This window comes from Tympanuchus pallidicinctus, unplaced genomic scaffold, assembly GCF_026119805.1.
Source record: "Tympanuchus pallidicinctus isolate F22 unplaced genomic scaffold, pur_lepc_1.0 scaffold12, whole genome shotgun sequence".
Lineage (NCBI taxonomy): Eukaryota > Metazoa > Chordata > Aves > Galliformes > Phasianidae > Tympanuchus > Tympanuchus pallidicinctus.
The window spans coordinates 9901945-9924662 of NW_026294637.1; the positions used below are offsets into that span (position 1 = coordinate 9901945).

Sequence of the window (22718 nt, forward strand, 5' to 3'; positions counted from 1 at the left end):
CCCGCGCGACGGCGGGTGCCGGGCGGAGCGGAGCCGCATTGGGCGGCGCCGCGCGGGGTTGTGGGAGAAGGGGCCGGCCGCTTCCCTCCCCCCGCCCGTCCTCCGGCCAAGATGTCTGACATGGAGGATGATTTCATGTGCGACGATGAGGAGGACTACGACCTGGTGAGGGCGGGACGCGGGGAGCGGAGGGCGCGGCGCAGGGACCTCGCGGGCTCAGCGGCCTCGGGCGCTGCCCCGCGCCGGCAGGAGGGGCTGCGCTCTCCGGGGAGGCCGCGGGCCGCCGGGCCCCGCGCTCCGCTCCGGCTCGGCGAGTACGGGCCGCTGCTCGGCGGGCGGCGGGGCTGACCGCGCGGGGCCTGGCCCCGGTGCTCGCTTCGGTGTCTGCCTGCGGAATTGCGCGGCTTGAGCGCGGCGCACGGCGGCCCCAGAGCGCCGGGGTGCGCCCGTCCTGAACTTGTTGTGTCTGCTTTGACGCCGAGCCGCTCGCTCCTCTAATTGCAGAGAGCCCGATTGGTTGTGTGGCGTTTTGACATCAGGTCTCATGCTAAGCTTTTACGGTTGAAAAGGAAATAACAGTAGAAGGCCGCTCGCGGTTAGCGACAGACAGACCGATTTATCCAGAAAAAAAAAATAAAATGGGAATGTGATGGGATTTATACTAAAGGTTCTCCCTTACTTAAAGCACTTTTTTGCTATGGGGAAACAAAAACAAAACAAAAAAGACCCTCAGACATTGTGAGAAGGTTAATAAACTAAATGTCACTCAAAACAAAATATGTTCTGGGCTCTCTGGTCATTTACAGTTGTTGCCATCATTGCATATTGGGGCTTGAGGTTCAGCTGTTTCTCTTCTGGTTTTCATTTGGGTCGTTGTGTTTGTTTGTTTTGCTTTTCTGAACTTTGCATGGCTTTTTAGAATTGAGACATTCTCCAAAAGCTCTGCAGCAGAGGACTGCAAATCAATATGTCATTTACTTCAGTTAAACCTGTATTTACAGCAGTGCAGTTTCATTGAAAACACCAGGCCTCTGCTTATGGGAGAGTTTGTGGTTAAATTTGCAGACTGATTTAAAATTGTGTTTATTTTCTCATGCAATGCTGTCAAATGAACAAAAAACAGAGTTTGGGTCGACTATACGTAACATGAGAACTGGATGTGTAGAGAAACCATTGGAGGTACACTTTGCAGTTTCTAAATGCAGCCATCCGCTGTTTTTGAGTAAGTAGTGCAGCTCTGTGCTCACAACGTGTTACGTCAAGTTTTTCCCGAGGATAGTTGCTGGTTTGATGCTTTTTCTCATGTTAAGTGTTTTTTTCATTATTGGAAAAACTTCTTGCTTGTGGCAAATGTCAGCCCTTTCCTGCAGCTAATTTTCGCACAACATTTCTGCTGTCATTAATTGGCTCTACTCTGGAATTTACAGGTAGTTCAGAATATATCTACTTCTTTTCAGTGCATAACTCTCAGGTAAAATGTCAAAGAATACTTAAGCTGCATCTTTAAATAAAACTTTTTTTTTTTTTTTTTTTTTTTCCATTTTGTTTGGATTTGTAACAGATGAAGGAAAGAAAACCCAGAATAATTTAAGAATAAAGATACTTCAGCTGAACTAGTTTCTGTTCTCACATTAACAAACTGTGACTGGATGTTGTTTTCGGACATGCTTGAGACTGTAATTGCAGCATCCAACAAAACTGTTTTGGAAAATGGTTGAGTAAACCTCTTATGAAGACAGGGATTCGTTTCTTCTTTCATGGTGATATGAATAATGAACAGAGGGCTGTGTGAGGGTACATAGCTCTCATTTCAGAGTATGTGATGCTGCAGGAAGTTTGGAAACAGAAGAGCACAGTACAGGGCAATGTACAGAATAGCACAGAATTGAAAACAAAGGAGCACAGCTGAGTGTTAGTATTTTGTTACCAGTAGGGAGAGAGAGGCAGGAATTGAGGAGAATTATTGGTAAGAGGAACACACAGCTACGTTGTCACAATGCAGTACATCAGATGTCCAAGGAGGGAAAAAAAGCCCTAAAAAGTTTTGATTTTGTCAGAGGTGGTTATGACTGTTCCTCTTTAAATGTGCTCTGACCTGACTGTGTAGAAACAGTCAGTTATGTTTCCTGAAGGATGCAAATGTTTTGTACTCGAACTGAAAAAAATGTGAACTGATATTCTGAAGGCTGAGCTCGTTCCCAACTTCATCGTAGGTTTTGCCTAATCAGAGCAGTTGCTGCACTGCCGAACAACTGAAGGCTGTCCTATTACATGACAATAACAGTACGTTACTATTATTTCTGCTTAGTTTTCTGCTGAGTTAAAAGTGAACTTTTTTCCTATAAGTGACCTTACACAGTCATAGAAGTTAACTTTATCTGCTGGCAATCTGCAGATCAGCAAAAAAAAAAAAAAAAATTATTTATGGGTGGATGAAGCTAGATTCAGAATTTGCTAATAGTGTACGCTGACAGCTTTGATTATAACACGGATTATTGCACTTTATGCTTCAATAAACAGGATAATGTTTTCTGGTTGTTAGGAAAACCACTGAATTTTAATTGTTTGTTTGGGGCTTTACATGATTTCAGCCCAAGTTCATTCTACTTGTTTCAGCTGAAGGGTGGAGAGAGAAGGAAGGACCATTGTAACCACCGTTCCTGTTCTCAGCCCCTGACAGCAAGCTGTGCTTAGAATTGACTTTGATGCTGAACTCAGCCTTCCTCTAGAAACTGATAATTCCAGGCACAATGACAGCACATTGACAGTTACTGTAATCCCTCTTTAATTTTGTTTTGCTTTAAATGCAAAGAAGGATTTGCCTGTCATGCTGTTAATAAGACATCGTATTGTGTGCTGAAATTCAATTTAAAAATTAATCAGGGGAAGGTAGCCAAATCTGTTTGCTGGGCAACTTTGTGTGTTTATGTTTGTTGTTGTATTATTTCAGTGACTTCAGCAGAAGAGCTCTGTACAGTTTGCATGAAGAGCTGTCTGTTCTCGTTCCAGGGAAGTTGTTACAGATTCATGACTTGCAGATTCCCTTTTCAGACTGTGGCAATATTAAGAAATTTGCAGTTGTACGTTTTATTTCAGGCTGTCAGACAGGTAGTAAGCTTGAATTGGCTCACTCTTTCTTTTTAGCTCTAGGAAGCATAAACCCATTTCAGAAGAAATTTCTATATGCTATCAAACTTTATAAGCACTCTCATCAGCAGATGGAAAATATCCTGCCTTACTTTGATGTATTTTTAATAGATAGAGTTGAAATTTTGAGTGGATTGTCACCTCTTCCCAGTGCTTGTGTTTCAGTATTTCCGTCACTGAAAAAACTACGTGTGTTAGTTATAATGCAAACAAGAGGCAGCAAAACCTAACTTGCATAGCTAGGGAAATACCAAATTGGGCAGGTCCTGTTTATACTCTTCTGTTTCTTTGTTATATTTAATTACATTAATATGTGATTTTAAAAAAGCATTCTGTGCATTTCACAAACGACATGGGATTCACTGTTCTTTGAATTCATTACCATTTCATATTTCACATGGATTCAGTGTGTGTGCTGATGTTCCATTTTATGCATTCTCTTTAGATTCACTCATAAGCACAGAATCAATATATTTAGGGCTTTTTTTTTTCTCATCCCTATGATGTCTTATACGAAAGTATTGAGGCAAAGAGGATGAGAATAACTAGTGAGTAAATTTTTTCTTTGTGAATCGTGGTAACCTTGATGTAAGTTCTGATTATTATTATGGTGACTATTTTAGAGAAAGTATTTAGCACTTTGCTGAGAAGTGAGCTCCCCAGGACCTGAGGGGCAGTTCTGTGTTAAACATAAGTAAGTTAGCTGCCAGGCTCCTAGAAAAGGATGCCCAGAATTAGAGGAGAGCTGTGCGGTAGCTGTAGGAAAAAAGGCACTTATTTCAGATACTGCTTACGTGTCATAATGCCATTTTTTCTTTCTGAAGTCTCCTGTCTCATTTCTGTGCATCTCTCAAGCTCTGCTTGAAAAGATAACACAAAGGCAGAAGCAGTCGCTCAGTAGAGCTGTACTGACCCTATTGCAAATGACTGGCTGCACAGCCTAATCGTTCCTGGTGTCAGTAACCGGCTGTTACCCGCATGGTGTGAGCCAGCAGGCACTGGATGACTCGCAGAGGTAGCGAGGAGGAGCAGAGGATTTCAGAGACCTGGAATGTAGAAAAGAAAAGCAGGGCTGCCAATGCGTGGTTGAGCAGTTGCAGACTTATGGCACAGATCGCTGTTGTTTTTACCTTCATGGTTTGTTCTGTTTTTTCCCTCTTCTTTCTTTTTTTTTTCTTTTCTTTTTTTTCGCCCCGTTCTCATTTATTTCTTTATATCCAAGTGTCCACTCTGGCCAATGCACATAGAAACTGTTCTTCGCTTGTCACCCTGATGCCAAGGACCACTGTGTTTGGTTGATCAGTCTTGGGATGGATGCATTGAGCTCTGTGTTCATTTTAGATTAAATGTTCAGGAAATCGTGCTGGCAAGCTAAGAGAATAATGTATTGAGCAGTTATTTTCAAGGCTTTCTTCAGTTGGCCTCATTTGGGCATTTTTGTGTTTAAGAAAAAAACAAAACAAAACAAAATCAAAGGGCAACAGCAGCAACAAACCGAACCCACATCACTCGCGCTGTTGTGAAATATCAGATCCTGCTCCAAATGAGTTTGTAGACCTCCTAAATGCCATGGTTATGAAACAGAGTTAGTTGAAGTAAAATCAAATTTTTACCAGACTTGTTCTCAGAAACAATTGAACTTCACAAAAAAGAATACTTTGGATCAGTCCAATGGTTGAAATTTGGTAAAGTCACCAGCAATTGAAAATGACAGTAAGAAGGACATTGTTGTTAACAATGCTTAAAAAGGCACATTTCTACAGAACTAGAACTCTCTGTATTGTGTGTGTGTGGAAAGTAATTCTCCACACAGTGACTTTCCCTTTTCCAAAAACAGATCTGCAGAGGAGTGTGGTCCCCATGCAGCTAGCTGAGCAATGTATGGGAAGGAACAGCTCAGATTGCTGCTCCACGTGTAAACGTATGGAGAAGTGCCTTGGGCAAGAGAGGAAAATCAGTAGCTAATTAAAGGCTGTTTTCACAAAATGCCAATTTCTTTGCTTTTGTGCACACTTTGCTATCAGGTTGGTGTGTCACTGCCTGCATGCCACAAAGAGCTGTTACAGTCACCAGCGTGGAGTGAACGTCCCCAGGCTCGTGTGCATGCTGTCGGTGAGGAGCAGGACCGTGCTTTGAGAGCTTGCTGGAATCTCAAGCCTGCATTCACTGAGGCTCCCGCTGCAACCACAGCTCATTTTCTCACCCTCCCTGGCCATTGAACGTCAGTGGACCTGTTCTCTGAGCCCAGGCACAGTGAGGCATCATCCAGGACTTGCACAGCATAAAATGTTGAAGGGGAAGGGGAGCGCTGGGAGCAGGAATGAAAAGAGGGTAGTGAGGCACTAACCTAATGCCAACCTGCCTTTGCTGCTGGGGAAATTGAGAGTGAATCTGTGCTGTAAACAAAATATTTAAAGCTGTCAGGTGAATTGTCTTCTGCGCGTGTTCATCCTACAAGCCAAGGCTTAGTATTTTAACAGTGTGATGAGATGAATTTGGCAAAAGCTCAGTGCAATGAAGACCTGTAAATTAAATTAGTTCCTTGGTACCAGTATAACTTCTATTAAAACTAAAGAACTGCATCCCTGGCAGAGGTCTTATCTACATTACAAATGAACTGATGTAGTAATTTTTCTTCCCTAAAAAGTGGGCTGATAGGGTCGGATTGTCTATAACTGATATTTGTAGTGGAATGATACTTAGTAATTCCATAGCTATTTTTTAGCTGCAGGTCTTTTTAAGCTGTATCAGGGCTTTATAATCTCATTAATAGTAATAAATTAATAAAGCACTTCTTTGTTTTGTTCCTCACAGGAGGGGATTTCTAAGATCAGTTCTCAGAAACCTGCATAGTTAGGTTTCATTTGCTTTTATTTGTTGTGATGATATTGATGCTCATTTAAAAATGTTACCAAGATCTTCATTAAAAAACTCTGAGGCTTACTTTTAACACTGACTGGAGCTAAAATGTAGCACGAGTAATAGGAGTGCTTTTGTATATTGAAGTTACAAAGATGGATGTCCTTTACTATGCAAGGTGTTGAACTGCGGAAGTTCAGCTAGAATGCAGGGCAGTCAGAGGGTGAGGAAAGGTTGGGTTTTCAGTATCAGAATTTATTGTTCAAAGAATTCAGAGTTTCTGGTTTTGGCATTGAGAAGAAAATGTATCTTTTTTTCTTAGTCTGAACTTTGAAGAGGCAGCTTCACACTTCTGCTTTTGGCAAAAGCTGAATGTTCTTGCATTCATTCCATACCGTTAAACCGTCTCTGCATCAGTAGAAGACAGTGTTGCTCCTTCTGAACTGATCAGCATAACTAACATTGATGTTTAAATTAAGATGTAGCATCTTAATGGCTGATCTTCTTGGTTTTGATTGTCTATAGGTTCACTCTATCGTTTCATACTTAGTTCAGCATGATTTAAAGGTTTTCTTCACAACCATTAATTCTAAATAGACCTTTTAAAGTAAGTGCCTTAGTTGCTGGGTTTTTTGTTTGTTTGTTTTTGTTTTACTCTAAGGCTGTTAACAATAATACAAGTATTAATGAAACTTGATCATCTTATTGTTAAGTTCAGCATCCAATAAATGAGTTTTATTGTGTTATTCCTTGGCTTTACAGGATGTAAAGGATGTAAGATGTAAGAAGTGCCCTTACTCATTATGTGGAGATGGCATTTTTCCTGTCTTTCTTAAAGCATGGTACTTGATGCCTACTGCTGACAAATGTAAGAGCTGTTACTCTAAAAGTGTTCAGTAAGGTTAATTCACATGAAATAGCAGGCAAACCTGTAGGTGTACCTGTAGAAGCTAAATTGTCTGGAATACTTGTCAAGGTGTACGTAACCCATTGTGCCACGTCCTCCCTAGGGCAGCTTTCACAGATAGATGCGTCCCTGCTAACAAACTACTTCAGAACAAGCTCAACCACACTCAGGAGCAAGCACTGCTTCCAGCGTGAACTCCAGTGTGAATTCTCACTTTCAGATTGCAAAGGATTCCAATGCAGGGCCTCCTCCAGCTGTTTTTAGGAGTGTCTGCCATTAAGAAGAGCTTTTCAGGAGATCAGAAAGCTCTGTCTCCCTTAGAGCTTTGAGGCAATATCAAGATCTTAAATTTAATATGAGGCGAAGAGTCATCCAAGTAAAGGAAAAATGCAATGATGAGAGCATAGAACATTTCCTTTGATGCATTTCAAAGTGATTCCATTAGGAGAAGTTAATCTCTAAAATTACCACTTATTAGAATATTAATACATAATAAAGAATGAAAATAGTTTTATGGAATACTTAAGTAGCATTAAGAGAAATGATGTGAGAAGGGGCTCCATGCTTGAGCCCACACCTAGAATCACTGCCAGGGCCCAGATGAAAACATAGATGTTTCTGGCTGTAGGCTTATAGGGCACGTAGCTTCCTAAAAGGAATTAATTCAGCTTGCCTTCCTTTTATCTTTATAAATAGATACTTCTGCCAAAAATATTCGTATTTGTTCAGGTGTAGTATAAACAAGGCATCAACTGATTGCATGCATCTTAAATGCCAGCTTGTTTAAGCTTTGGCAGTAGGAGCCTTCAGAAGGTGCCACAGCTGGTGGCCTTGTAAGTGTGTTCCTGCATGGCTCCTTCAGCATTGGATCGATTGGTAGAAATAAGCAAACCAGAAGGAAAGTCTCACCAATGACGTAAACTACATGCTTTCTTTGGAATAGACAGTATTTAAAAGGGGAATGCACGAAACAGGCTGGGAGAATTCGTTAGCCTTTTCAGTCTGTTGATTGTTACTGAGTGCTATGCTTGGGGTAAGTGTAAATAAGTGCACAGGTGAGCAACCTGTCAGCATGTGACAAATGGAAACATTAGATGTGTTCTGAAGGCTGGAGGAGGAACTCCTCAAGGCCTGTGTTTGTTAACATTTGGGTCAGCGGGGAGTTTGCATATTTTTTCCATTGGAGTTTAAGAAAACTAGAGAGCGAACTTAAAACTTCTATAACACTTCTATAGTTTTCAAGGAACAATTAGCAATATATGAATGGGTGAAAGAATATATGTAGTGCAGATGAGCAAGTACAATAAAAGAAGAAATGCCAGCTTAAAGAAGGGCAACCAAATTCATGTTTTATACTGTCAAAAGGGAAAGTTACTCTGATGGCAGTAACTTCTGTGGTTTAAACAGGTTCTCTTAAACAGTTCATCTGCTGATAGCTGAGCACTCTTTAGAAGGAAGTTGGCTTGAAAGTTGTCAGATATCATTGAGTCATATAAACCTCAAAATTATGATTTGAGATTTGACTTTGTTAGTGTAAAAAATGTAACACTAGAAGTAAGTTTTTCAATTTACTTGCTGCTGGTGTGAGTGGTGGGTAATTGTTTGATTGAATTGTTGTGCCTTTGCTTCATCCCCTCCTGCACTGGCAGTCTTTTAGCATTTTTCCCAATCAGTTTCTGCTTCTCAGCGAAGCAGCAGCTGGTGTTACTGTTACCATTTCCTGAAATGAGGATGAATCTTCAGGATGTGAAAAGGCAGATTGGAGATTCACAGAAGCTTTTTATACTCTCTGTTGCTGAATCATTACTTGAGCAGCAGCTCAGCCAGCGTCTTCCATGCACATAGCAAAGGTCATGTAACGGGGCACCTCTTGGCAGCCTAGGGGCCAGCATGTTTGCTTCCCCCATGCAGAAATGACACATGCTATTAGGTGTCTGTCTTTAAACACCAGAATTAGTTGAATTTTAATAGTACATCTGTTCTTGTCATGAAGGCAAAGGTGGTGGAGCTGTGAGTTCATTACTGCGGAAACAAATCTGTTGAGAGGCAAGTGTTGGTGGATGGGAAGCTGGCCTGGTAGTGGGGTAAGAGAACGTTGTCATCAGAGTTCATTCTTAGGCTTTGGAACTAAAGATTTTAGTATGTAGTCGTTCCATGTCAGTTTGAACAATCCGTCTCACTGTTATTTATCCGTTTTCAGTGAATGTTCCAAATGTTAATTTTTCTTTTTTTCTTTTTTTTTTCTTTTTTTAACCGAATGTAGGAATATTCAGAGGACAGTAATTCTGAACCCAATGTGGATCTGGAGAATCAATACTACAATTCCAAAGCCTTGAAGGAAGATGATCCAAAAGCAGCACTAAGCAGTTTTCAGAAGGTTTTTTTTAAATATATTCTCTTTTACTGTGATTATTTAGCCTGCAAGTATGGTATTTTAAAATACTTGCTTACAATTTGAGTTACTTTCTGGAATTATAAGGGTCATGTTTGTATTTTAACTTTCTAATGTGCTAAGCTTATCATTGGCCTACTTGGATTCCTGGCTGACTCCCTTTCAGGATCATGCTTAGGGAGCATCCATAGGACAGGAGAGTGCTATTTAATTACAGCACCAATCTTCAGAATTTAGTCAGTTAATTAACCTAAGTGTTGTTTTGTGTGCCAAGTTTAAAAAACAAATCCTTTTTTTTTTTTTTTAAATGACGTGGCATTTTCCCCTGGGTCTTACATAATGTGTTGTTTTTGGTTTGCTGTCTGAATCCAAGGTTTGCATGTATAAATTCTGAATGACACAGAGTTTCTTTCCTTGGTGTTAGTTTTAAGTTTTCAATCTGTCACCAGAAAGCAATACATTAGATGACTTTGAAAAAATTGTATTTATTTATTTATAAAATGTTTATTTGCAAATTCTTCAGTTAACTATGCTATGTTAAAGATTCCTGCCTAGAAACTTCATGATATGTGAAGAACGTATGGCAATCCCAAGTGAACACTTTTAAAGTAATTTTGTTACAGGATAGTTTGAGTCAGTTTCGGTGTCTCTTACAACTTTTTCTGTATGTTCTCATGGAATAGCAGTAAAGGTTAGTATTTGATATTAGCAGCAACACAACTGTAAATAACAATTTGCCATCCACACCTCAGGTAAGATGTGAAAATTTATGAGACATATCCTCTCTTAATTTCCTTAGTAATATTGAAAAAGTAGAATTGAAGAACAAAGTAAATCACTACTTTGTGCAGAATGACATTGTGGGGGGAAATGCTTTTATGGGATATGTGCATTTTAAAAGGGGATGCAAGTCAATTCACGTTTCAATAAAGTTTTAATAAATACTGTTTTAAAATTTTTTCTATTTCAGGTTTTGGAGCTCGAAGGTGAAAAAGGAGAATGGGGATTCAAAGCTCTGAAACAGATGATTAAAATAAACTTTAAATTGGTAGGAATTACAGCTATTGCTTGAATAAACAGCATAAATACAAATTTGATCTGGAGGCCTTATAGTCTTATTCAAAATTATGACTGTGCATAACTTCTTTTTGCAGTCTTCAGTATACGTGGTGGTTGCAAGTCAATGGCAAAAAGAATGCAAAACAAGTACAGTTGTTGGCTAAGACTCTTTTGAGAGTCTGAGGCTCAGCCGTTGCTGTCCTGGGGTATCAAGCCCTTTCAGACTGCTAACGTTGTATCTCAATAATTGTATTCTATGTAGGTACTTCACTACATGTCGAAATAAGTGAAAAATGTTTTTACGGTGCGTGTGCAACAGTTCAAACAGTTGTACAGCCAACTCTATTTTCCCACTTGAGACAAATATTTTAGATGTCTATTTTATGTGGCTTTACTCAAGTTATTCTTGATTTTGCCACTTAGGAATAAAGCAGTGAAGTAAAAGTTCCTCACAGCAAACACCATCACATAATCTGTCTGCTAGGCATTGTTTCTTGTATGTGCAAGATGTAATCCAGGTTTTAACCATTAAGGCAAAAATGATGTAATTGTGTTTTTCTTCATAGACTAACTTTCCTGAAATGATGAACAGATATAAACAGCTACTGACTTACATACGAAGCGCAGTCACAAGGAATTACTCTGAAAAATCCATCAATTCCATTCTTGATTATATCTCGACTTCGAAACAGGTTAGATCATCAGTTCTTCCATTTTGGTAGTTTTCCTTCTTGCATTCTCAACTGTGGACTTCTTTGTATATGGTGCTCTGATGTTTGGAGGTTTTTTAATTGTATTAGAGAGGATTTACAGTATGAGTTTATCATTATATATTGGAATATACTTCCCTTTTATATCAACACACAACTTTTCATAGATTCATCTTTCTAATTAAAGTAGATTGATTTTGTGTGTGTGTGTGTGTGTGTGTGTATGTATGTATGTATGTATGTTATTCACCCAGAACTTCTATGCTGACAAGTAAATACATTTTTTAGCTTTGTGAATACACACTTTGCCTTTTCAATTAAAATTTGTAGTGTTTTACCATTGGGGGAAGCACTTTGAGGAATTTTGCAGTGAAGTGCTGGTATTAAATATAATTTATCTTTGTGAATTCTCTGCAAGTTAGGTACATGTTTACAGATACACAGCTGAGCTCCTTTTGTTTTATAATGTGGCACAGATTAAGAGAGAGCTCTACCTTGAAGTAGTACCTGCATATGGAGGATCGTTGGTCATTGGGGATGATTCCTCTGTCATCACAAACCTTCCTGTCCTGCCGCTCATAGGAAAGGGAGGTTTAATATTTGAATGATTTGGTTTACTCTTGAAGTCTAAAGAATTGGCTTGGAACTGTACCTTGTTGGCAGAGGTCAGCAAGTTTGGTCTAAGTGCACATGGACCCAAATCTGGAAGGACAGTCTGGAGCTGTGAACTCCAATTCAAATTCACTGATAGCTGCAAATTTGTTATCCCAAAAAGAATACTAATGCATTCTCTGTAGAACCTTTGTTAAAGGTCACACTCAGTACTTAAATTTCCACTTTGGATGTTGTCAGGTTTTTGTTTGTTTGTTTCTTAAGCAAATAAATAGTGCTATAGAGCTTTTTGTCACTCAGTGTTGGTAGTATAGAAAGAAGGCACAAACATTTCTCTCTAGAAATTTATTTCCTTTTTGGTAAATAGTTTTTTTTAAGTAGCAGCAATAGCTGTTATTGTTTGTCTTCTGCTACAGAATGTAAGAATTTATATTGCTTAGTTAGATAAGATGGGTTTCTGTAAGGTAGCTTTCACATTCATCTAGCATGAAAGGTGACTGCAAATATTGAAATGTGAATACTTCCTAATGTTATTTATTTGATATAATGAAAGCAAGTTGACTTAGTTTTGTTATTTAAGAAGCTCTTTACAATTCAGTAAGATGCAGATCTTTCTGATTTTGAAGTTCAAGCATGCAGTTTTAGTTTGATCAGATTAACTTTATTAACAGGTACAAATTTGCTGTTTACAATTATAGAATTCTGATTTTTTATGTCAGATGGATTTGCTTCAGGAATTCTATGAAACAACACTTGAAGCTCTGAAAGATGCTAAGAACGATAGATTGTGGTTTAAGACAAATACAAAGGTAAAATAAGTAACTCTTTTTTTTTTTGCTTTTCTTTGTGATACCCTCAGCTAAACTTATACAATAATTATGAAATCTTAATAGATCTTAGTACTTTAACTTTTTTTTATTACAGCTTGGCAAATTATATTTAGAACGAGAAGAATATGGGAAGTTACAAAAGATTTTACGCCAGCTGCATCAGTCATGCCAGGTACCTTTATACTCTAATCACTGTAGCTTGGTAAACAGCGTTGGTTTTCTTATTTTTTTTATTTTTTAGTATATCTTTTGTTGGCATTTGAGATGTGTTGCTGAGCTTTTTTAGTACAGAGAAAAGAAACACTGTGCTTGTTCTCATTTGCTATCTGTTTAATAATATGAACTAAAAGTGAGAAAGATGTTTCATTCTTTACTTAAGGATGATTTTTAAAAAGCAATTCACAACTACTATTGATTAAATTTCATTTTAGTCAGGTGCAAGAAGAAACACATAGGAATAATCTAAAACCATAGACGTTTAGTTTCAAATATAGTGAAGATTCCAAATGAGCTTCAATGCAGTATGAAACTACAGCATTTACTTTCTGATTTGGAAGGGGGGAAAAATAAAGACAGCCATCAGCCTGCTCTGCCTGTTTGTCCCCCTTTCTTCCTGTAGCCTGGAAAATAGGTTATAAAGATCTGTTAAATGGTTCTGTTACAGGCAGTAGAAGAATTTATTTATTTGTATCAATCATTGCATTTGTATACTGAAGTGAGTGTTGTGGTGTGTTTGTCTGTTCGTTGTTTTTTGTTGTTTAAGAAAAGAGGAAAAGATTGAAGAGCAGAACTCGGGAACTAATTTGTGATAAGAAAAACAGTTAAACAAAAATACTGCCTTTTAATAAAGCAAAAGCATCGGAATTCAGCCAGCTATAACTTCCTTCAGTATTAGTTTTTTTATGTATGTGTTCATATCAGTATTTCAAATTTCTAGGCAAATCTTTGTATCAGAGAATTACTGACAGTATTTACTAACGAGTTTTCTATTAGTATAAAATTGAAATTGCTGTTCCCTGAAAACTTCACATTATTTATTGCTTAATCTATCCTAGACTGATGATGGGGAAGATGATCTAAAAAAAGGTACTCAACTATTGGAAATTTATGCTTTGGAAATTCAAATGTATACAGCACAGAAAAATAACAAGAAACTTAAAGCACTATACGAACAGTCATTGCACATCAAGTCAGCTATTCCTCATCCACTGATCATGGGAGTTATCAGAGGCAAGTGAATCTTTCATTTAACTTGTTGCAGATTAGTGTAATGAGAATCTGATAATTAGTATTTTCACAGCTTGAACTAGTAAGAAGAGGGATCCTGTAGGTTGGTAGTTAGGCAAACCCAATGGGAATAAAGAACTACAAGTGCTGTGACTCCGGTCTCGTTTAATACTGCCTTCTGTAGGACTTCCAGCTTTGCTGCTCTTGTGCCCAAGCACCAGATGCACTGTTCAGCCAGGCAGGACAGTTAGCTACACTGAGGGTAGGAATGAAGCAATAGAAGAACATGGGAAGACCTGATCTGTTTGAACTGATGGCAGACAACAAAGGACAAAGGCAGAGGGCTTGGAGGGTTGCTAATGCTGTAGTCACCTTTAATAAATTTGTGCAGTGTCTTGCTCCACTGAGATTTGTCAGAAGCTGAAGAACTTGAAGATGTGTTTGAAATTGGTACTATCAGTAAAGGTGAATTACAGTGAAATTCTTCTGTGTGTCTTTGAAAAAAAGAAAAACAACTTTCTCCACAGTGCTGGTGTGCCTTCTCCCTTACTGTTGAGCAGGCAATCTGGCAGTAGTGGGTACTTCAGAGATGAAGGGAAATGAAGTGTTTCTCAATTGTCCTGTACAGTTTTGCTCAACATATTGAGAAAATTCCAGAAATACAGGAAGTACATTACCTTTAAAGTCAAAATAAATTCAATTTTTATAATATTTTAACATAAAGTTAAAATAATTACTGGCTGTGAGGATTAGGGTTCTTTTAGATTGATGGTGTGGGTTGGTTTTGTATTTTTCTGCTTTAGAAGATGTTTGTTCAAATGGCAAAGCTTTATGTGAAGGCTCTGGTGTTTGGGTTTTTTTCCTAGTGATTTTTTGGAGAATGAAAAGACTCCTGAAAATATTTCAGTAATCTATTTAGAAATAGTGGGGAACTCTTGAGTACAATTATTGCAGTCAGCAACAAGCACAGAGTGTTCCTTTTTCTTTTCATCTCTGTTTTCTTTTCAGAATGTGGAGGCAAAATGCACTTAAGAGAAGGAGAGTTTGAAAAGGCACATACTGATTTTTTTGAAGCATTCAAGAATTATGATGAATCAGGGAGCCCCAGAAGAACCACTTGCTTAAAATACTTGGTCTTGGCAAACATGCTGATGAAGTCTGGAATAAATCCGTTTGATTCTCAGGAGGTACTTCAAGAGATATGATTGAATCATTCAGGTTTATTGCCTCTTTTTTTCTTTTTGTCTTTTTTTTTTTCTTTTCTGACTTTGTAGGAATATTATCCAAAAGACGACAGTGGAAAAAAATATTTAAAATCTGAACATCCATGTTTTGCTTTCTGTTCTGTGTAGGCTAAACCATACAAAAATGATCCAGAGATTCTAGCAATGACGAATTTAGTAAGGTAAGATTTTAATTTTTCCAGAGAAAAGAAAAAAAACACCTGTAGTATCCAGACAGCAATGGAATAATTTTTTAAATGGTGGCTTTTCTTTGTACAGCTAACACTTATAACAGTTATTGGACAAGTACTTGTAGGTTGGTTGTTTGTGGTTGTGATTATTATTATTATTTTTTTTTTTAAAAGCAACTTTTGTTTGCCATGACATACCTAGATACCTGTACTGTACCAGGTAGGAATATGGAAACATGCTCTTATCTTCTGCTAAGTTGAGTTTTCTTCTGCAGTGGCAAATTCCTTTAAAGTTTTGTTGCCTAATGCTGTGATTTGAATTCCAGGCATGGCTGACTTTGTGATAAACTGAGGTGATTGACATCTCACACTAAAGCCAGTAGAATAAGTGGATGCCTGGACGTTTTGTGATTACTAAAGGACATTCATAATTTAGGAATATGAAATGAATTTTTCAGGTGTTCTCCAGCATCCTTTAAATGCACAAGAAGATCAAAAGCGTGCCTCTTTACCTCTTAGAGACAGCTGCCAACTGAGAACTCTGAGGGTATTGACATCATCACGGAAAATAAATTGAACTGAGGCAGCCTTTGTATACTGTGCTGTATGAAGCTAACTTGTTCCATCTGCTCTTTGCCTTATCAAATAATAAAAAAAAGAAAGCACCACATAGGAAAGCTTCCCACCTTTATTTGTAAGAAGTAATGCTTGCTCACATTTTGAAATAGTCTCATATCACCTTGCTGTGATATTGCTGTGGTGCTGCACCAGTGTATGCATACAAATCATTTCTGAAAGTGAGGATATTCATCCATTATTGACATAATGATAAGTAAATGGTTTGGCAATTCGTTAAGGGAATGTTTCCATTAATTCCACTTCAGACATGTCTTTTCTACTTTGCTTTCATAGTTTTGTGTGAGTTTGAGACAGAAGGAACTCCAGATGGCCTTACCCAAACTGATTTTATTCATATTCCTAATTTTTATCTTTTATCTTGACATTTGAGTATAATTGCTTTTATAAACTTAATAATGCAATTAAGATAAGAAATGTGCAGAAGATAAACATCATTTCCAAGCACTACAATTATGTTTTTAATTCTTCTTGTACTCTACATTGGTAACTTGAATGTGTTACATACAGTAAAAAGAGACTTTTGAAAGAAGCAATAGAATATGCTTAACTGAGATACCATTTAATTTTGAAGTGCAGTTACTGGTTTCATGTGATACAGTCCAGTCTACTCATGACTCTTCATAAACTCCTGAAGTTCCACCTTGAACGTCACCGGTTTTTATGTTGTCCCTTTTCGTGATAATAAGGGGTGGCTTTTTGGGTCAATTCTTACCATTTGATGAAAATGTACAGAGAACATGAATAGAATTTGTTCATAAAATGTTTGGTGGAGATCCAAAGCAGAAATTGAAAACCTGCACCCATCAGTTTGTCTTTCAGGCTAAATGCTGCTAGCCTGTAGCTTAATTAATTTCATTGTTTCAGTGGGCAGTCCCAGTTGCAGTTAAGAAAAGATGTTCCTTTAAGAAAAGATGATAGATTTGGATTGTAAGATGATTATGTGCCAAGAAAAATGTTGTTTCAGTGGTTATAACTCCTACCTTTAAATGATGCTGAGATGCCTCTACTGAACAATAATTGGTGTCTGAATCCACATTGTTTTTGTAACCTTTTCTTGAATAACAAGATTGAGCAATTAAACTAAAAATTCACTATACGTAAGAATCTAAACAGTAATATGCCAAAAATTAGTGATGATTAGTCCTGATAAGTCAGACATTTCTTCTATCTTTCAGTATTTTTAGAATTCAATTTAATGAAGACATTCTAGGAAGAATTAAAAAATAAAAAATAAAAAAAAATCAAACTGGAATCTCTTTACTTATTTTGTTGTTGTTGTTTTTACATAATATAAGGATTCATTAAGCCAAATTTCAAGTAATTATGCTGTCCAAAATTGGCTGGTTTTAGACTTTAGGGTTTTCTGTTTATTTTGTTTTCAAGTATAACAATTTGGAAAACAGAGTACACTTACAGAAGAACTAAATGTTCTCAGTGAAGTTTTGTAAGTGCTAACAACTGAAAATAGAGAAAGGTCATTTCTGGAGCATTTCATCTTGAAATATTTTTTTCCTTATAAAGATTCTGAATGTAGTTGTTTTTCACCAATGCTTAATACTTATTATTATTATTACTATTAATTTAAGAAGAATGAAGCCTTAATGAGTCTGGTTTTAATTTTAAAAGTATTAAGTTAATCTCTCACTTTTTCTGAAGTGCCTATCAGAATAACGACATAACTGAATTTGAGAAGATTCTGAAAACAAATCACAGCAACATCATGGATGATCCCTTCATAAGGGAACATATTGAAGGTATTTTTGCAGGCTATTTCAGTCCTTTTTTTTTTATTATTACTGTTTTTATTATTGTTATTTCTTGGTTATGGTTTACTTTCTCTTCGACAGAAAGAGAATTTTTTGTTATTGCTACTCAATAGACAATAGACAATTCCTTTACTGTTTCCAAGCTTGATATTGATCAGGATCAACGTGCATCCAGGTGTATATTGAAAACAATGGTTGAATGCATAGTTATCTCTATTTAAAGAAAACCAAAGTGCACTAGTGCATGGCTGTTAGTTCTATTCACATGTTAAAAAAAAAAGTTATCCTCTGCATTTGCCACATATCTGAGATTTTTAAAAGCCTCTCCCCTGGAACACAGTGTCCAGTCTCAACTCACTGCTCTTTTCATCAAGAGTAGAACTAATTCTGGTATTGCCAGATCAATTAGCTGGATAGCTACTCGAGAGAAAGAGTTAAATCCGAAGACCTGGTTTTCTTGCACTTCTTGTTTGTAAAAGAGAACATGGCAAACAGCAGAGGAAACTAAATATAACACGTCTACTGCTGTTATGTACAGGCTACTGGTGAACTTCAAAGTCTTGTAGGAAAACACGGTGAGATAGGAGAAATGAATGCTTAAGAAAGGAGTCTAACAGAACTGGCAGACAAAAAAAGGAGGACAATAGAATTCAAGGACTGGATTCACCCTTTACATATAGTCTACTAGTGATACACAGGGAAAAAGATATTCATTTTCTTTAGTCTGTAGTGATATGGACTGCATGTTCAGAGTTACAGAGTTTATGAACCTTTTGTTGTTATTTTAGTATTTTCTGTTTTATTGGGAAACATAATCTTGTGTTCAGTAATATCATATAAAAAGTCCTCGTGTTACCTGTTAGCTAAGGATCCATCTAGCTTCTTTAATTTACAGTGATAATTCCTGCTTTCATTTTATACAAGCTTTCTTTAACATTGACTGTGGTATTGTACCTATCCACAGTCAGTCACTTCATACAGGCTATGTTTTATCATTCTTCTGCTCCTCATTGTAATGATACCATTTGGCTCTGACCTTGGACTTAAAATATGAATGTTACTCGTGAAGTTCAATGTATGCAGGCTTCCATTTCAGAGCCTTAAGCTTGCCTCTTCTTACTTTAGTACAATGTAAATAATACAGCCACAAATTAGAGGGGCAGACATACAGTTAGTTTGAATAATCTGGTTTTAACCAAGGAATATATAGCTCCCTGTTTAAAGAATTTTCAGCTCTATCTATACATGCTAGAGTTATGTATTGCCATGCTGCCCCCTGAGAAAAAAGGATCTTTAGTTTGCTGTGCTTTCCTGCAACCTACCACCTACATTGCAGTATTTAGGCCTTCTTTCTTCATTGTATCTTCATTTAATAGGTACTGATGTTATTATACTTTTGTTTTTTCTTACAGAGCTTTTGCGAAACATCAGAACACAAGTGCTTATAAAATTAATTAAGCCTTACACAAGAATACATATTCCTTTTATTTCTAAGGTATGTGTCAGTGGAGCCTTGTATTTGCTTGAGTAAATGATTAATTATGAATAAAAACACTTAAATACAGTGTATCCAGGAATAGAACATCTAAACTATAATGTAAACTGTATTGTCATACTGATGTATTGCTGGCAGCTGTGTAGTGTGAAAGTGTAAATTTTAGGCATCTTCCCAATGCTTTTTATAATGTGCACTATGATATATTTCTATGGTACACAATAACTGTGTTCTACTTGGTGTAGAAAAGAACATTTCTGAAGAGAAATATAAAATGTTAGATTTGCATAATTACGAAATTTTATGGACATAAAAATCCAAGTTTTAATCTCTCTAGTTCAGGAGATAATTTTCAGATATCTTTAGTGAAAGTTAGAGAACTGTGGTAACAGAGTAAACACATTATAAGACTGGAACTATTGATTTCATTTTCTAACCACTAAAGAACAAAATCTAAAACAAAACAAAAAAAGTGTTTATTTTAAATACAACAAAGGAACTGTTCTGAAGCTTCCAAATTTTTTTCTTTATCCTCTTCAGCCTTTTATGAGAGGTTACTGATCTCTAGATTGTTGGCCATGTTCATTTTGGCTGGAGATCTTTTGCTTGACAGATCACTGGTGAATTATTTTTTTCAAACAGTAAGAAACAGAAATCTAACCAAATTATATACATGTAAATAAACACTGGAAGGATTTAATGTTGCAAAACAGAATGGCATTTTTTTTTCTTCTTTCTTTTTTTTTTTTTTTTTTTTTTTTAGGAATTAAACATAGATGTAGCTGATGTGGAAAGCTTGCTTGTGCAGTGCATATTGGATAAGTATGTATTCTTTTTCTTGTTTACTGATCTTTGAAATAATCAAAGTATATAAGAAGCAATAAGACAGCATTTCTGTGCTTTATAACAAGACTGTTTGACTCTTAAGCCAAAAGGTAATGATGCTGACTTTACAGGTTTGCTTGATTTACAAGTGAAGTGTATTTGTAATTTGTGAGCCAAAAGAACTTTATATGGCTAGGCAGGTTGTCCAATGAATTAATTGCTCAGTGACTTAATTTGCTTTCTAGCCATAATGACAACTAAATAGGCAGTGTCTCCCTCTTACATAAGAAGACCTCTTGCTTTACCTCTTGATTATTGTCAGCTCCTATTGCTGTGTGCATTAGTGACTGTGGCTGTTCATTTGTTCCCTTGTAGCACTATACATGGCCGAATCGATCAAGTCAACCAGCTCCTAGAACTGGATCATCAGAAGAGAGGTGGTGCACGGTATACTGCGTTAGATAAATGGACCAACCAACTAAATTCTCTCAACCAGGCTGTAGTCAGCAAACTGGCCTAACAGAAAACAAGCTTTTACAAACGTACTTAAGGCAACAGTGCAGTGATGTAAACCTTAAAAGAACTGGGAATGGCAAAACTACTGTCGGTTGGTGTGCCCTGAAATTATTGGAGTTATGGCAGAAGTGCTTTTTTGATCAGCTGGTTTGTGTTTTGCTGCTGCATTTATCCCAAGAAAAAAACAGCTTTAATCTCCAGAAGAAAACCAAAATGCCACGGGATTTATGCTGTATTGACATCTTGCCCTAAACATACAACATCCTAGTAATTTGTCAAAGGGCAGTTAATGACCAGAGAGAAGATTTTTGTCATGATTTTAAATACACTGACACATTACTGTTGGTTAAATTTAAAACATGTTTTACTTGCAGAAATTCTCACAGAAATAACCTGCAATAACTTGAAATGCATACCCTTTTGAACACTTCCTTTTCTCATGTATAAATTGAAATGTTTGCTGCATTTTGAAAAATGTCAATTCTCCAAAAATGTGTCCGTATATTTCTGTACCTGCAGTGTAGTAAAGGTTTAGAAGAAACCCCATAATCAGTGGCATACTGTCACTTAGGTTTCAAGCAGCAAAATAAACAGTGCAGTTCAGAGATTGTACAGTTTGTTTCTTGATGTGTTTTCATTATACTTGATTTTACTTTTGTTATTTTTAAAGGAAGATGGATTGCTTCATTTTCATCTTTTCACCTGACAAAGGACAGTATGGAGAATTTGTCTAAACTTTGGTATCTGTGCTGTTTATTTTTTTCCTTGAAGTAGCTAAACATAAATACTAAGAAGTTCAAAAACTGGCATTTAGCAGTCTAAGTTAACTGACTTTTATCTTGCAATATTCCAAATATTATTTCTGTCTGGTTGATGTTGGTGAGCATTAATTTGGCATTGACCAAAAATCTGGTCTTTTTTAATTTTGGTGTATTTAAGAATACAAGTTTTCCAGGCAGTACCCTGGGAATAGAAATGCAGACTCTGATTATAGAATTGTAGAATCACTAAGGTTAGAAAAGATCTCCAAGATCTAGTCCAGCTGTCCCCCTGCCACCAGTATTGCCCATTAAACCATGTCCCTGAGTACATCTGTCATTTCCTTTAAACACCTCCAGGAATGGTGACTCCACTGCTTCCTTGGGCAGCCTGTTCCAATGCCAAACCACTCTTTCTGAGAAGAAATTCTTCCTAATATCTAATTAGAACCTCACTTGACACAACTTGAGGCCATTCCCTCTCGTCCTGATGCTAGTTACCTGGGAAAAGAGGCTGACCCCCACCTCACCACAGCCTTCTTTCTGGGAGTGGTAGAGAGCAGTAATGACTCCCTTCAGCCACCTGTTCTCCAGACTCAGCAATCCCAGTTCCCTCAGCTGCTCCTCATAAGACTTTTGTGCAGACCCTTCACAAGCTTTGTTGCCCTTATCGAAGGGTAACAATTTCAAAGAGATTGTCGCCTTCTAAGACATTGTTATCTTGTTTCCCAATCAGTGATCTCTGACCAAATTCAGTGTATACAAAAAGACACTCTGAGGGAACCCAGTACAGTAAACTTGGTAATAAGAGAATACATTATTTCCCAACTATTTGATTTTACTGTAGTCTATTGAAGTCCTACAACATGTAGACACATGCCTCGCGTCCTAAAATTTGAGGTTCATCCATTAAAATACTGAGCTGTAGTGTTTGCCACATCAACCTCTCTTCCTGTGGCAGCTTGTTTAGTGTTGTCTGAGATAACATCGAGTCCTCCTGTTTAAAGCTAAGGGTAAGATATAGTCTTTCACAAAGCAGTACCACATACAGTCATCAATACAGTGGAAGGAAAAATATGTAAATAAAGCAATTAGCACCAAAAAAAAAAGCTCCTATAATGACATGTCCATCACGTATGTGCAAGACAGCATGATTAAACTAAATGTTCTAGAGCAGGACTTAAATTGTAACAGCATACAATTAAATGGGATAAAAGTAACTTTCATTTGAAGGATAGTTACTTCCCTTAGAAAATTGTTTTGCTTTGTAGTTGTCAAAGTGAGTGGTTTCTTTTTTTTCTTGTGTTTACACATTAAAACTTAACGTGTTGCATGAATAGCATGGTGCTAGATCTTGGATTTCTCCTTCACTGATGCATTTTTTTACAAATCCATGTTTCTAATTTACCCACTTACAACATGAATGTAAATTGAGTTTAGGTTTTTAAGCAGGAACAAAGATTTTTACCTTCATAAAATCCATAGGTAACATTTACTGAAGGATGTTGTTTGTACTGTGCTTCCTTACAGTACTGTGATGTATAACAGGTTTTTTTTGAAAA

The 22718-nt window shown here is 37.1% G+C and overlaps 1 protein-coding gene across 2 annotated transcripts; it reads left to right on the top strand.

Moving 5' to 3' along the window:
- The first annotated feature begins 34 nt into the window (after positions 1-34).
- COPS2 (COP9 signalosome subunit 2) lies at positions 35-21010 on the top strand. Of its 2 annotated transcripts, none has more exons than XM_052671782.1 (13): positions 35-165; positions 9177-9290; positions 10276-10353; positions 10931-11056; positions 12385-12495; positions 12611-12688; positions 13572-13746; positions 14752-14930; positions 15096-15148; positions 17453-17550; positions 18975-19057; positions 19821-19879; positions 20258-21010. In XM_052671782.1, the coding sequence occupies exons 1-13, from the start codon at positions 112-114 to the stop codon at positions 20400-20402; spliced, it is 1353 nt and encodes a 450-aa protein (XP_052527742.1). In that variant the 5' UTR covers positions 35-111; the 3' UTR covers positions 20403-21010. The 2 variants fall into 2 exon arrangements, with proteins under 2 accessions (XP_052527742.1, XP_052527743.1); XM_052671783.1 differs by having other exon boundaries at positions 12406-12495.
- The last annotated feature ends 1708 nt before the right edge of the window (positions 21011-22718 follow it).

Coding starts and splice junctions, on each gene's coding strand:
- COPS2 (XM_052671782.1), top strand. CDS start 112: ATGTCTGACATGGAGGATGATTTCATGTGCGACGATGAGGAGGACTAC. Junction 12,496..12,610: donor GGTTTAAGACAAATACAAAG/GTAAAATAAGTA, acceptor TTTTTATTACAG/CTTGGCAAATTATATTTAGA. Junction 19,058..19,820: donor ATATTCCTTTTATTTCTAAG/GTATGTGTCAGT, acceptor TTTTTTTTTTAG/GAATTAAACATAGATGTAGC.